The sequence below is a fragment of the Abramis brama genome (genome assembly GCF_963993115.1).
Source record: "Abramis brama genome assembly, chromosome: 11".
NCBI lineage: Eukaryota > Metazoa > Chordata > Actinopteri > Cypriniformes > Leuciscidae > Abramis > Abramis brama.
Window position 1 is genome coordinate 28478740 of NC_139973.1, and position 14237 is coordinate 28492976.

Genomic DNA, 14237 nt, shown 5'->3' on the forward strand with positions numbered 1-14237 from the left:
AGAACAAGTATTTGATACACTGCCGATTTTGCAGGTTTTCCCACTTACAAAGCATGTAGAGGTCTGTAATTTTTATCATAGGTACACTTCAATTGTGAGAGACGGAATCTAAAACAAAAATCCAGAAAATCACATTGTATGATTTTTAAATAATTAATTTGCATTTTATTGCATGACATAAGTATTTGATCACCTACCAACCAATAAGAATTCCGGCTCTCACAGACCTGTTAGTTTTTCTTTAAGAAGCCCTTCTGTTCTCCACTCATTACCTGTATTAACTGTACCTGTTTGAACTCGTTACCTGTATAAAAGACACCTGTCCACACACTCAATCAAACAGACTCCAACCTCTCTATAAAATTGTAGACCTGCACAAGGCTGGGATGGGCTACAGGACAATAGGCAAGCAGCATGGTGAGAAGGCAACAACTGTTGGCGCAATTATTAGAAAATGGAAGAAGTTCAAGATGACGGTCAGTCTCCCTCGGTCTGGGGCACCATGCAAGATCTCACCTCGTGGGGCATCAATGATCATGAGGAAGGTGAGGGCACAGTGAGGGAACTACACGGCAGGACCTGGTCAATGATCTGAAGAGTGCTGGGACCACAGTCTCAAAGAAAACCATTAGTAACACACTGCGCCGTCATGGATTCAAATCCTGCAGCGCACGCAAGGTCCCCCTGCTCAAGCCAGCGCATGTCCAGGCCCATCTGAAGTTTGCCAATGACCATCTGGATGATCCAGAGGAGGAATGGGAGAAGGTCATGTGGTCTGATGAGACAAAAATAGAGCTTTTTGGTCTAAACTCCACTCGCTGTGTTTGGAGGAAAAAGAAGGATGAGTACAACCCCAAGAACACCATCCCAACCGTGAAGCATGGAGGTGGAAACATCATTCTTTGGGGATGCTTTTCTGCAAAGGGGACAGGACGACTGCACCGTATTGAGGGGAGGATGGATGGGGCCATGTATCGCGAGTTCTTGGCCAACAACCTCCTTCCCTCAGTAAGAGCATTGAAGATGGGTCGTGGCTGGGTCTTCCAGCATGACAATGACCCGAAACACACAGCCAGGGCAACTAAGGAGTGGCTCCATAAGAAGCATCTCAAGGTCCTGGAGTGGCCTAGCCAGTCTCCAGACCTGAACCCAATAGAAAATCTTTGGAGGGAGCTGAAAGTCCGTATTGCCCAGCGACAGTCCCGAAACCTGAAGGATCTGGAGAAGGTCTGTATGGAGGAGTGGGCCAAAATCCCTGCTGCAGTGTGTGCAAACCTGGTCAAGAACTACAGGAAACGTATGATCTCTGTAATTGCAAACAAAGGTTTCTGTACCAAATATTAAGTTCTGCTTTTCTGATGTATCAAATACTTATGTCATGCAATAAAATACAAATTAATTACTTAAAAATCATACAATGTGATTTTCTGGATTTTTGTTTTAGATTCCGTCACTCACAGTTGAAGTGTACCTATGATACAAATTACAGACTTCTACATGCTTTGGCAGTGTATCAAATACTTGTTCTCCCCACTGTATATAAACTCAGTTTCTAAGATTTTATTATTTTACATGACTTTTCCAGGTCTAGAAATCACACTTTTAAAATGAGGCTTCCTCTTATATCCAGGTTTTCCAAGACCGTAGGAATACTCAAAGCAACAAAAAATCATGTTGTCTTTTTTTTTTTTTAAGAATGTTTAAAAAAACAAACATTTTAAGTCATCTTGAGGTCCCCTTGGAAGCTTGCTGAGGCCTGGTAGTGCGCCCTGACCCCCTGGTTAAGAACCACTGTACCTTACATTACAAAACAATGTTGTACAATGAAAATAACAATCTTCTATTGTGCGCAGTGATATCGTGAACAGCTGTCGTGTTTAATGTAATAGCTTTTACTAAATCTTGGCGCTGCTTTTTTGTATTATACTACTATTCATGAGAAGCATTTTAAAGGTAGCACTGAGACTGAAAGTTGAATTGCCAGTAGAAAAATTATAAGTTGCTTACATTGTGACAGTTTTTAAATGTGTTTGCATTTGTGGACAGAGTTGTGTGATTTAGGGGGTTTAAATTATTTTGAAATATTTCTACCTAATTAAGTGGTAAAAGTAAATGGACTGTTGTGAATGTTATGAACCCCGTTAGTATATATTATACTGTGCTTACTGGTACTGTCACTCAGACATTGTACAACTTGACTGTAGTTTATTGACTGCTATAAACTTTTAGGCTCATTCCAGAGTTCACAATGTAAGATTACATTGGTGTTTCAGATTTCTGCTCCAGCAGGGTGCATCTCTCTGCTCAGTGAACTGTGATGGTGATGTACCACTGGACATTGCAGAGGATGAGGCCACAGAGACACTGCTGCAGGAACACACATCAACACATGGTTAGACAACACAACATTTGAGATGTCACATTATGAATTGTGTATAGGTTGCAGAAGTTAAAGCCTTTATTAAGAATAATCACCCAATCCAAGTTTGTTGGAGTACAGGTGCAAAGCACACAATATAAAATAAAAAAAACACACAAATGTCCGCACACATTCAACAACTTGCAAGCTTTTGACCTCTCAGAGTCAAAAAGTCATCTGAAGAAAACCCTGAATGTTATTGGATCAATAACATTAAGATATAGTTTACCCAAATTGTTTGTCTGATTAACTCTCTCATGTCCTTCCAAAACTGTTTGACTTTCTTATTTTCTCAAAATATATTTTGAGAAATTACTCAGGGTATTTTTGTACATAAAAAAATCAGTGGTAACCAAAACCATGTAATTACCAACAATTTTAAAATGTCTTCTTTTGAGTTACACAGAACAAAGAAATTCAAACAGATTTAGAATGACATGAGGGTAAGTAAATGATGAGAGAATCAACATTTTTGGGAAATCTAAATATCACTTTAGTGTGCAGGCTCAAATCAGTTTTACTTTTTGATCGAGTCACACAAATTAAACATAACTTAAAGGCATTTTTACTCAATGTATCATGTAACTTTTTATATACACTGAACAAAATTATAAACGCAACACTTTTGTTTTTGCCCCCATTTTTCATGAGCTGAACTCGAAGATCTAAGACTTTTTCTATGTACACAAAAGGCCTATTTCTCTCAAATATTGTTCACAAATCTGTCTAAATCTGTGTTAGTGAGCACTTCTCCTTTGCCGAGATAATCCATCCACCTCACAGGTGTGGCATATCAATATGTTGATTAGACAGCATGATTATTGAACAGGTGTGCCTTATGGCGCTTTTCCACTGCATGGTACGGCTCAGTACGGTTCAGCTTGGTTCGGCTCACTTCGCTTTTCCACTGCGTGGTACGACTTGGCTCGGTACGGCAGGGCTCGGTTCACTTTAGCTCGGTTTGCTTTTCAACTGCAGTTAGTACCGCTTCAAAGTGGGTGGGATTATAGACTGATCGTTATAGTTGCGGCAACCAACGAGAGGAACATCTGCACTTTGTGCACTGACCACGATTCAGCCATTACTTTTTTTGTGACACTTTTTTTCTTCTTTTTTTTTTTTTCAAGAAAGTCAAGAAAGCAGTGTAAAAACAGGTGCCACAGCGGTGGCTGTTACTGGCTATTTAATATAATGTCGCAAATACAATGACGCTGGTAGTGACGATTCTGTCTGACCAATCAGTGATCTGCAGTGTTTTCACGTCACATTTTAGTATCAGTACGGTACCCTTGGAACCTCAACAGAGGTGGTACCATTTAAAGCGAGCTGAAGCAAGCGGTACCGTACCATGCAGTGGAAAAGCGCCACAAAGTGAGCCGTACCGAGCCGTATCGTACCGTACCATGCAGTGGAAAAGCATCAAAGCGTGCCGTAACGAACCGTGCCGTACCGTACCATGCAGTGGAAAAGCGCCATTAGGCTGGCCACAATAAAAGGCCACTCTAAAATGTGCAGTTTTATCACACAGCACAATGCCACAGATGCCGCAAGTTTTGAGGGAGCGTTCAATTGGCATGCTGACTGCAGGAATGTCCACCAGAGCTGTTGCCCGTGAATTGAATGTTTATTTCTCTACCATAAGCCGTCTCCAAAGGCGTTTCAGAGAATTTGCCAGTACATCCAACTGGCCTCACAACCGCAGATCACGTGTAACCACACCAGCCCAGGACCTCCACATCCAGCATCTTCACCTCCACGATCGTCTGAGATCAGCCACCCGGACAGCTGCTGCAACAATCGGTTTGCATAACCAAAGAATTTCTGCACAAACTGTCAGAGACCGTCTCAGGGAAGCTCATCTGCATGCTCGTCATCCTCATCGGGGTCTCGACCTGACTGCAGTTCGTCGTAGTAACCGACTTGAGTGGGCAAATGCTCCCATTCGATGGCGTCTGGCACTTTGGAGAGGTGTTCTCTTCACGGATGAATCCCGGTTTGCACTGTACAGGGCAGATGGCAGACAGTGTGTATGGCGTTGTGTGGGTGAGCGGTTTGCTGATGTCAATGTTGTGGATCGAGTGGCCCATGGTGGCGGTGGGGTTATGGTATGGGCAGACGTATGTTATGGACAACAAACACAGGTGCATTTTATTAATGGCTTTTTGAATGCACAGAGATACCGTGACGAGATCCTGAGGCCCATTGTTGTGCCATTCATCCACGACCATCACCTCATGTTGCAGCATGATAATGCATGGCCTCATGTTGCAAGGATCTGTACACAATTCCTGGAAGCTGAAAACATCCCAGTTCTTGCATGGCCAGCGTACTCATCGGACATGTCACCCATTGAGCATGTTTGGGATGCTCTGGATCGGCGTATACGACAGCGTGTTCCAGGTCCTGCCAATATCCAGCAACTTCGCACAGCCATTGAAGAGGAGTGGACCAACATTCCACAGGCCACAATCAACAACCTGATCAACTCTATGCGAAGGAGATGTGTTGCACTGCGTGAGGCAAATGGTGGTCACTCCAGATACTGACTGGTTTTCGGACCCCCCCAATAGAGTAAAACTGCACATTTTAGAGTGGCCTTTTATTGTGGCCAGCCTAAGGCACACCTGTGCAATAATCATACTGTCTAATCAGCATCTTAATATGCCACACCTGTGAGGTGAATGGATTATCTCGGCAAAGGAAAAGTGCTCACTAACACAGACTTAGACAGATTTGTGAACAATATTTGAGAGAAATAGGCCTTTTGTGTACATAGAAAAAGTATTAGATCTTTGAGTTCAGCTCATGAAAAATGGGGGCAAAAACAAAAGTGTTGCGTTTATAATTTTGTTCAGTGTATTTACCCTGTATTCATTCACAAATAACTTGACAAAATGTTTCCATAATTATAAACATTGTTTATGTTTCTAGAAATGTATAGATTAGTACATTTACATTTAATTCGTTTTTGCAAACCAACATCAGCTGGTTAGATTAAAATGAATAATAATAATAACAGACTCAAATTTATTAGATAATTCTCCTCAGAGAACCTTGCATATTTTGTTGTTTTATGCAGAAGTGTAGGAGATACACTTATAATCAGTCCATCTCTCATCAGGCATGGATGTGGAAGCAGCTAAGCGGGCAGAAGAGGAGTGGATCATGCATGATGCCCGCCATTGGCTCACAGACGGGTTACCTGCTAATATTTGCCACCCCCGGACTGGTGCTACTCCCTTACATGTTGCAGCAGCTAAAGGATATTTGGAGGCCATTAAGTAAGTATGAATCCAAATGGAAATGTGGGAAAAAAATCCTTTTCCTAAAAATAAAAAAAAATCCTAAATTTTAACTCGTATGATGGTAACGTGGTATAATGCAAAATTTTTAAGAGTTTTACCATAGACTACTAGTATCTCAGTGATTAATGAATTTTGTAGTGTTTGGTATGTCTCAAACCCTAGGGACCAATCCACCCTTATTTGACCAGTTTAACACCCCATACTCATGCAGGGTATTCCACCACGCCATTGGGCAGTTCTCTGTTCACAGAATAGTCATTGTTTATTTCCTGTTTCTATGCAAAGTGGAGAAGGAGTGGAGTGTGCCTCGGAGCTGTTTAGAGCAGAAGGCACATCAGCTTCTTGTACACTGCATGATATCTCAAAACGTGACTGAAGAGAAAAAGAATAACTGGTCATTGTCATTCCCAGATAATGGGAAGAGGGGAGGAGAAAGCATTAGGAGAAGGCAAACCTATAAATACACTCACTATTGAGATGAACTTTAAAGTCACCTTGAGATCAAAATGCTTCATGGAATGTTGCAATGTCAATTTATGGTTCATCCAGACTTCAAAGTCATCATAAAATAAAAAAATGGCAATTCCTATTTTTCATGGAATATTGCAGTATTTATATATTATATTATAGCAGTTTTTTTGCAGTATCTGTGCACTATGTATTCTATCTGTGGTTCATCTGTGATTTCTCTTCTCTTCTCTTCTCTTCTCTTCTCTTCTCTTCTCTTCTCTTCTCTTCTCTTCTCTTCTCTTCTCTTCTCTTCTCTTCTCTTCTCTTCTCTTCTCTTCTCTTCTCTTCTCTTCTCTTCTCTTCTCTTCTCTTCAATCAATTCCCAATGGACAAAATGAAGTCCCGCCCTACACTTTCATTCTAACTTTACAATGTGAGGGCAGACAAAGACTAAAGAGTTGATATTAGTCATGAGACAGAAGAGTCTAGGGAATAACTTTCACCAGTTACATTTAGTGTGATCATTTAAACCAGTGATTCTCAACCAGGGGATGGGGCCCTCTAAAGCAGTGTTTCTCAACTGGTGGGTCACAAGACCGTTTTGAGTGGGTTGCAAACTGTGCAGTCAAAGAAACAACATCAACAACAATTTTTTCTATTCTAAATTCTAAATGTTTATTTCTAATGCAAGACTTTTATTTTGAAAGATGTGCATGAAAGCTGTTGACTCTTTTGTCAGACAGAGTTTAAGTAAAGAGTGCCTGAGAAAAACATGTCCTGATTCAGTATCTCTGTCAGATGAGATGTTGTTAAGCTACAGTATGTGTCAGTGTCATTATTCTTATGTTATTTTCGTGACTTGTTACGAAATAAAAAGTCTCTCATGTCAGAAAAACAAATTTTCCTGTTCTGTCAGACCTTGTACTCTACTTTTAAGGTTTCACCTCAATAAAGAGAAAAATAAGGATCAGTGGGTCATGGCTTAGTGACCATGGGAAAATGTGGGTCCCATGGCCAAACCAGTTGAGAACCACTGCTCTAGAGGGCCTCAGTAAACATCCAAGGGGCCTCAAGATGATTTAAAAATAAGACAAAACAAGCATTCAAATATGTTAAAACAAATCAAATTAAAAATATATACTTATTTTAATATACTCCTCTCAGCAACTGTTTGTTTTCTTTGATGAACCAGAATTCCAAAACCATGGTCTTGGAAAACCTGAATATACAGACATACCCTTACAGCTCATTGAAAAAAAAAAAGCTAAATTTTAGGTAATTTTAAAATTAAAAGGAATTGTCTCCTGTATATCTGCATGCCTTTGGTAAAGAAAGAAAGAAAGAAAGGATATAAATTATTGTTCATTCTACAGAGATATATATAAAAAAAAAAATGGTCTGGACAGGCTTGTTGGCACCCCTAGAAAATCAATTCAAATAATTGTATTTTAGTGATGATTCAAATGAACTGATTTGCTTAATTAGTATCACACATGTCTTCAATCTTGTAAGCAGTCATTCAGCCTTTTATAATGGAAAAAGTAGTCATCCTGCTGTTTGGTATAATTGTGTACACCATACAAGACACACACCCGAGAAAGCAAAAAGATAAAGTTGTCTGAGGAGATCAGAAATAAAATCATAGGCAAGCATGTTAAAGGTGGAGGCCATAAGACCATCTTGAATCAGCTTGATGTTCCCATCACTACAGTTGCAAGTATTATTAAGAAGTTTAAGGTCCATGGGACTGTAGACATCTCCCTGGGCACAGCAAAATCGACCCCAATGTACTGCCAAGCATCAGAAATCTGTCTCATTTGGTCCTCCAACAGGATAGTGACCCAAAATATATAGCTGAAAGCACCCAAGAATGGCTGAGAACAAAACACTGTACTGTTCTGAAGTGGCCTTGGAAGCGTGTTTTGTAAATTAGAGGCTGTTATCTGTTGCCATTTGTGGTCACATGTTGTAGGTGTTAGAGTGCAAATGCTTGTGCTTGCACTGCTGTAAGCATGCAATCAGCTGAGAGAAAAAAAAGGCATTTTCACATAACACTGACAATTATGTGGATTAAAAATAAATATCTCCTTAAACGCCGAAAGTCTTCAGTGGTCATTTGCATAGAATTTTGGACTGATTTCCTCATCACTCCTCAAACATTGTGGTTCTGCACAAATCACATGTATTTTGGATTCAAAACAGCAATGAGTTTGCTGCACTAATAATATTTATTTACCATAAATGTGATTACCAAAGGTACCTTTTTTTAGGGGGCATTTTTGGGATTAATAATTTTACTCACTGATATTATTTTCTTCATAATGTAATTTTAGGAAAAGTCAAATAGAAATGTCCTAAAACATTAGTTATAGCTAAATTAATCACAATTTAGACACAATTTAAACACTGATACGTCACATTTTGTGATATTGCTTTGGTTATTAACATGGAAGAATGAAATGGATCAAAATAACTGAAAAACGAACCACTTTTCCCTTAATATTCATTGTGTGATATTCTTTTTAGCTATGTGCAATGCATACTGTGCATATGTGTTAACATTAAAAAAAAAAAAAAAAAAGTGTTTGTTTCATTACCCTTTAAAATTCTCACTCGGTTTTGGAACAGAGCTTGTGTCTACATTATATTGAACACACAGTTAACTTCAAATACCTTCTTTCATTCTCTCTCTCTCTCAGATTGTTGTGTCAGTGTGGTCTGGATGTGAGTACTAAAGACTATGATGGATGGACTCCTCTCCATGCTGCGGCTCACTGGGGTCAAAGTGAGGCCTGTCGTCTGCTTGCTGAGCAGCTGTGTGACATGGAGGCCATTAGCAATGGGGTGAGTGATAGAGGGATTGAGTGCACTGATTAAGAAAAAATCCATTTGCTTATAACTGTTGTCTATGAGAAACAAAGCTGTCTTCCTGAGACAGGTATACACCTGGTACAAAGTCAAATCCACCATTGTGCCACATTTATATTTCAGGACAATTCTATCTTATTTTATCTATTACTAATTTTATGTTTTATACTCAGTTCACATCAAGAAATGTGTTAACAACAGCCAATATACTGTAATCATAAAAGCACAGAAATGTACCATAGTTCTAAATGGGAAAGTATAAGCAATAGAATAGCAATAGCAAAAATATAAGTGCAGAGGGCTCATTCTCTCTTAAAGGAAGAGGAAGTGTGGAGCTACTGTTTTGTGTCAAAATGCACCACAGTTCTGCACGCAGCAGCAGCACTGCAGTTAGCCATAATTCTGTTTCATAATGTGTGTGGGTGTGCATGCATGTTTGGGAAATGATAATAACTGAAAGTTTTTTGGTTTTTTTAAGGGTCAGACTCCATTTGATGTGGCGGACGAGAGCGTTGTATCTTTACTAGAAGAGCTGTCTCTAAGACAGGCTAATGTGAGAACACACACATACACACAACTCTATCTAAATCAATCAGTCATTTTAGACACAAAAGGAAGAAATTCACAGCATGTTGCATGTAATATAGCATGCCTTTTCAACTGATGGCTTGCGTGCCGAATCCGGTCTATTGGTAAAGGTTGTCAATTATTCCTCCTAGAATAATTCTGTGGATATTATACAGTTGAACAGATTGCAAGACTGCAAGTGTCTGTTCTCTTTCATATTGCCAGAGCAAATAAAAAGTACATATACCTGTACTATTATTTGCTGATAGACTCTTAACACCCAAGTGTGTTTTTGTGACATCAATAACACAACTTCTAACGTGAGTTTTTTGTGCTCTGCTTTCTTTTTCTTTGCTCTGGCAATATGGAAGAGAACAGACACTTGCAGTATTCACATTGCAATTCAACTGTATAATATCCACAGAATTATTCTAATGGCCTACACTTGGAATCTCTTTAATTTCTGTAAATCATCACTCACATTGCTCTCCCAGGCTGTGTTCACAGAGTTGTTAATTTATCCCCCATGATTAAATTTTTCACATTATTTGCTAATAAAGTAGGCAAGCAAAATAGACCAAATATCATTTTTATATATCCCAGAAAGCATTTTGAATTATCTGTCCATGTTTCCTTAAGTTCATAATACGAGGCTAATTAAAGACTTTTAAGGCCTTTAACACATATACACATGGAAACCCAGTAAAAATAAAGAAATAAAAATATAGTGTATAAGTATAAATATTTTGTCAAGTGTGGCTGTTTAATTATTTATTTTTGTACCCAAGTCAAAATTTTGGTGCAGACTCAACCCTAGTGAAATATGTCACTCATTACTATGATGTTTAAAGGTAAAATGTTTAAAAAAAAAACATTCCAAATTTGTTTAAACTGTCTTTATATACCAATACATAATTAAAATATAAGTACTCTGAAAAAGAGAGTATAAAAATCGAGTGTCTGTAGACCTCTCACGACTGTTGTAAACACAGCTCATTATTTCCATTACTCCACCCCCTCCCTTCTGGGCTCCTTCCAAAGCCACGCCCCCAAAACACATGAACGCGCGACGCCAAATGCTCAGGCTCAGGAAGACGCATTTATTTACCTGAGACGAGTGCAGAGGAAGGAGCGCAGTGCATGCAGTGACATCATGTCAGAATCACATGTAATAAAATACCTAACTTTATCACTATAAATATAAACAAATAAGATGGCTTTTAGTACTCACTATCAAGCTAGCATATCGATACTGGTAAAGTTTAAAATATATTTTGTTTGATTCGGTAACGAGCTATATTTAGGCTATAGGTAACGAGCTATATTTATAAGGCAAAGCTAAAAACAGGTTGCATTGATACACGTTTTTCCATTACCATCAGTTAAACTATGATGAAGGTGAATTTCGTGTAAGAGTCGTAACATATACGGTGTTTTGCATGTAAGAGTTTACATGATGAAAACATTGTTGACTCTGATGAGGACTAACGTTACACTCCGGTGACAAGTACCGCATCGTCGGTTCGAGGACAGGTCAGGGGGCGAGGGCGAAGCAGAGGAGGTCGTTCAAGAGTGCGGGCAACCAGGGTCCGAGGAAGTAGTTTTTGCCTTGTTTGCCTTCGCTGACTGCATATGCAGGTGCTTTGAATTTTGAATGCTCTTTCTCTGCCATAATTTAACTCTTCGTAGGTTCCACGCCTCTCCTCAAATCAAACGGGTGCGCGCGCACATGGGCAGATCTTGTAGCAACAGTGGTGGTAGCCTTGGTTGCGAGAGTGAGTGACAGTCGCCCAAACCAATCAATTGTTTCGTCCCGGATGGAAATAATGAGCTGTGTTTATTGCAGATTAAAAGGTCTACAGTCACTCGATTTTTAAACTCTCTTTTTCAGAGCACTTACATTTTAATTATGTATTGGTATATAAAGACAGTTTAAACAAATTTGAAAAAAAGTTTTTTATAAAAATCCTACCTACCCTACCTTTAATCAGAAAATGAATTAAATCTGGTCTATTTAGATCCAATATTAATGAAGTGTGATGATTATATACATTTTTGTGTCTGTTTATTTTAGTGGAGGACTGAACAGGCACTTATTGAGCAACAGAATTCACAAATCTCAAATGCCAACACTGCAAACAAGAAACGCAGGTGAGAAAGATGATTTGTCTTTTAGTCTTTGTCTGTCACGGGCATCTTCACTCATGTCTCTCTCTCTCTCAGAAGCTCTGTGTGCCGGATGAGCAGCAGGGACAAAATGTGTGTACAGGACCAGTCTAAAGAACGAGGGGTCTCAGGTGGCCTGGGTCTCAACAATGAGAGAGAAAACAGCCCAGGTTCTCTCTCTGTCTCTCTCTCTCTCTCTCTCTCTCTCTAACATATACAGCAGTAACATTTACAGCAGCATTATCGTATTTACATGTTTGATGTTTGTTTTGTTCTCTGTTCTAGAAAGTTCAACAGTATCGTCTCCAGAAAGCATTGTTCCTTCTTCAGGGGTAAGACACGCACTCTTCTGTCTTAGCTTTCACTATCGAATGTCTCTGCTGGTGCTTGTGGTTAATCACTGTATGTTTGTGTTTTTCAGACCAGTGAGGATAAAGAAGTAAAGGTGAATGATCAGGACAGAGCAAGTCGCACAGCAGTTGTGCAGCCCACCCCTCAGAGGCGAGAGTCACCCGCTGAGAGCCCCAGTAACGCCTCTAGTGACGGAAGGAAGTAAGATCGCTTGATCTAAAGAAATTAATGCTTTACAAGAACACTCCATTTTATTTTCATGCTTTTGGGCCCTATTTTAACGCTCTAAGCACATGGTCTAAAGCAGCCTTTCTCAAAGTGGGTGCCGCGGCACACTGGGGTGCCCCCTGACTGTGTGGCAGGGGTGCCGTCAAAAAATTACGTAGGCTAAAAAATAAAATAAAAAAAAATCTGACATTTCATATATAAATATATTTGAATTTACATAAATACATTCTTCTTCTTTTTAACCCTTTCGCACGTACGATCACACCGGTGTGATCAGTCTAGGCTGGTCCCTGGAGCACCGGTGTGATTAGAACGGTCAGTGCATGACGTGATCAACTGCTAAATTCAAATGTGCTTTCGCGCGTTGGCTGGAGCTGAGCCAGAGACAGGCGCGCTCAGAGCTGTCATATATCACAACTTTTCAGTGTTTTCATCCACATAATGTTTGTTTTAGGTTTCAGACATATAAGTACTAAAAAAACAATACATTTAGAGTTTGTAAAATACACACTGATGTCAAAGGAAGAGGCAATAATAATCCTTTCCATTATAATTAGTTTTATTCATATCAGATACACATTGTGTAAGTAACTTTAAAGTTTACTCTATTCTTCTCCCAGTTCACCTGCCACTTACTTTTATGTATTTCGGGAGAAGTGGATGAATTCACGTGTTGTAAATCCAACAGATCCGATTCTCTGAACTGCGTCTGCGGCACAAACTAAGATGGCGGCGCCCATCGCGCATACAGCTCAACTATAGCGATCGTTATAATGGTGTTCAAAAAACAAAACACTTCCACTTGCATATATTTGACAATCGGAATATCAGATATTTCATGCCATATCTAACAAATTTGTGAATATTTTGAATAAAAAAGGAAAAATGACATAAAAGCAGATCATCATTCATTCAGCTCTGTTGTTGCTGCGGTGTGTCACGTGACAAGCAATGACGCGTCACCATGGAAACCATAAAGTGACACATTCTAAATAACGGTCACCTTGAAAAACTCACGCTGGGGGGGTCAGCCAGAATATTTTAAATTTACGTGTGAAAGGGTTAAACATATGAACGGATTAATAAAATTGTAAATTCATTTTAGATAAATATATATATATTTACATTTGGGTTATGCAGTGTTTTTAAATTATATTTTACACTGGGGTGCCTTGAGATTTTATGCACTTTTGAAAGGTGCCCTGACTGAAAAAAGTTTGAGAGAGGCTGGTCTAAAGCACAGCGCAAGTGCACTTAGGGCGTGTCCGAATCCACTTTTGCTAGTTTAACGACGAGAAAATGGTCTAAAGGGTTGTCCCTTTTCTCTTAATGAGTAATGGGTGTGTTTTGGGTGTAACATGCAATAAACCAATCAGAGTCTCATCTCCCATTCCCTTTAAAAGTCAGTTGCGCTTGCGCCACGGCGGATTCGCTATTTACATGGCGGAATTTGCAAGTGGAAAGACTGAACGCTTCTCCAGAGAGGAAACGGATCTGCTCATGCGCGAGGTTAAAGCGTACAAGCAGAGCATCTACGGGACAAGCCAGATTCCACCATATCTTTATGTACACAATATTAATCTTTTACATTGTAATCCTTTTATTTTTAATATTTGGCATGTTTGTGTGCTGCTGCGCGTCCTAGTGTGTGTAATAAGTAGAGTGTGCGTGTGTTGAGCACCCGCCTATAGGCGCATTTTACTAACACGCTCTTAAAATAACAAAAAAAAATACTGCGCCATTGACTTTAGACCAGGTTTTTGTTGGTCAATGGCACAGTCTATTTCAGTTGCCGCAAAATAGCAATGCTCCAACAATGCGCCAGAACACACCGCGTTTTCAGACCTGCACCGCCATGGGCGCACAAATGGGCGTAAATGCAT

At 39.5% G+C, this 14237-nt stretch overlaps 1 protein-coding gene across 2 annotated transcripts in view; it reads left to right on the forward strand.

Annotated features, from left to right (window-relative positions):
• ppp1r12c (protein phosphatase 1, regulatory subunit 12C) overlaps window positions 1-14237 on the forward strand; it is a 28763-nt gene that overhangs the window by 5642 nt on the left and 8884 nt on the right. Inside the window, exons 5-12 of one of the 2 annotated variants that reach the window (XM_084127778.1) lie at window positions 2274-2392; window positions 5541-5700; window positions 8874-9018; window positions 9521-9595; window positions 11684-11760; window positions 11833-11945; window positions 12061-12107; window positions 12197-12327. In XM_084127778.1, the coding sequence (XP_083983904.1) occupies window positions 2274-2392; window positions 5541-5700; window positions 8874-9018; window positions 9521-9595; window positions 11684-11760; window positions 11833-11945; window positions 12061-12107; window positions 12197-12327 (867 nt within the window). The remainder of the gene's footprint in view (window positions 1-2273; window positions 2393-5540; window positions 5701-8873; window positions 9019-9520; window positions 9596-11683; window positions 11761-11832; window positions 11946-12060; window positions 12108-12196; window positions 12328-14237) is intronic. The other variant, XM_084127779.1, reaches the window with a different exon arrangement.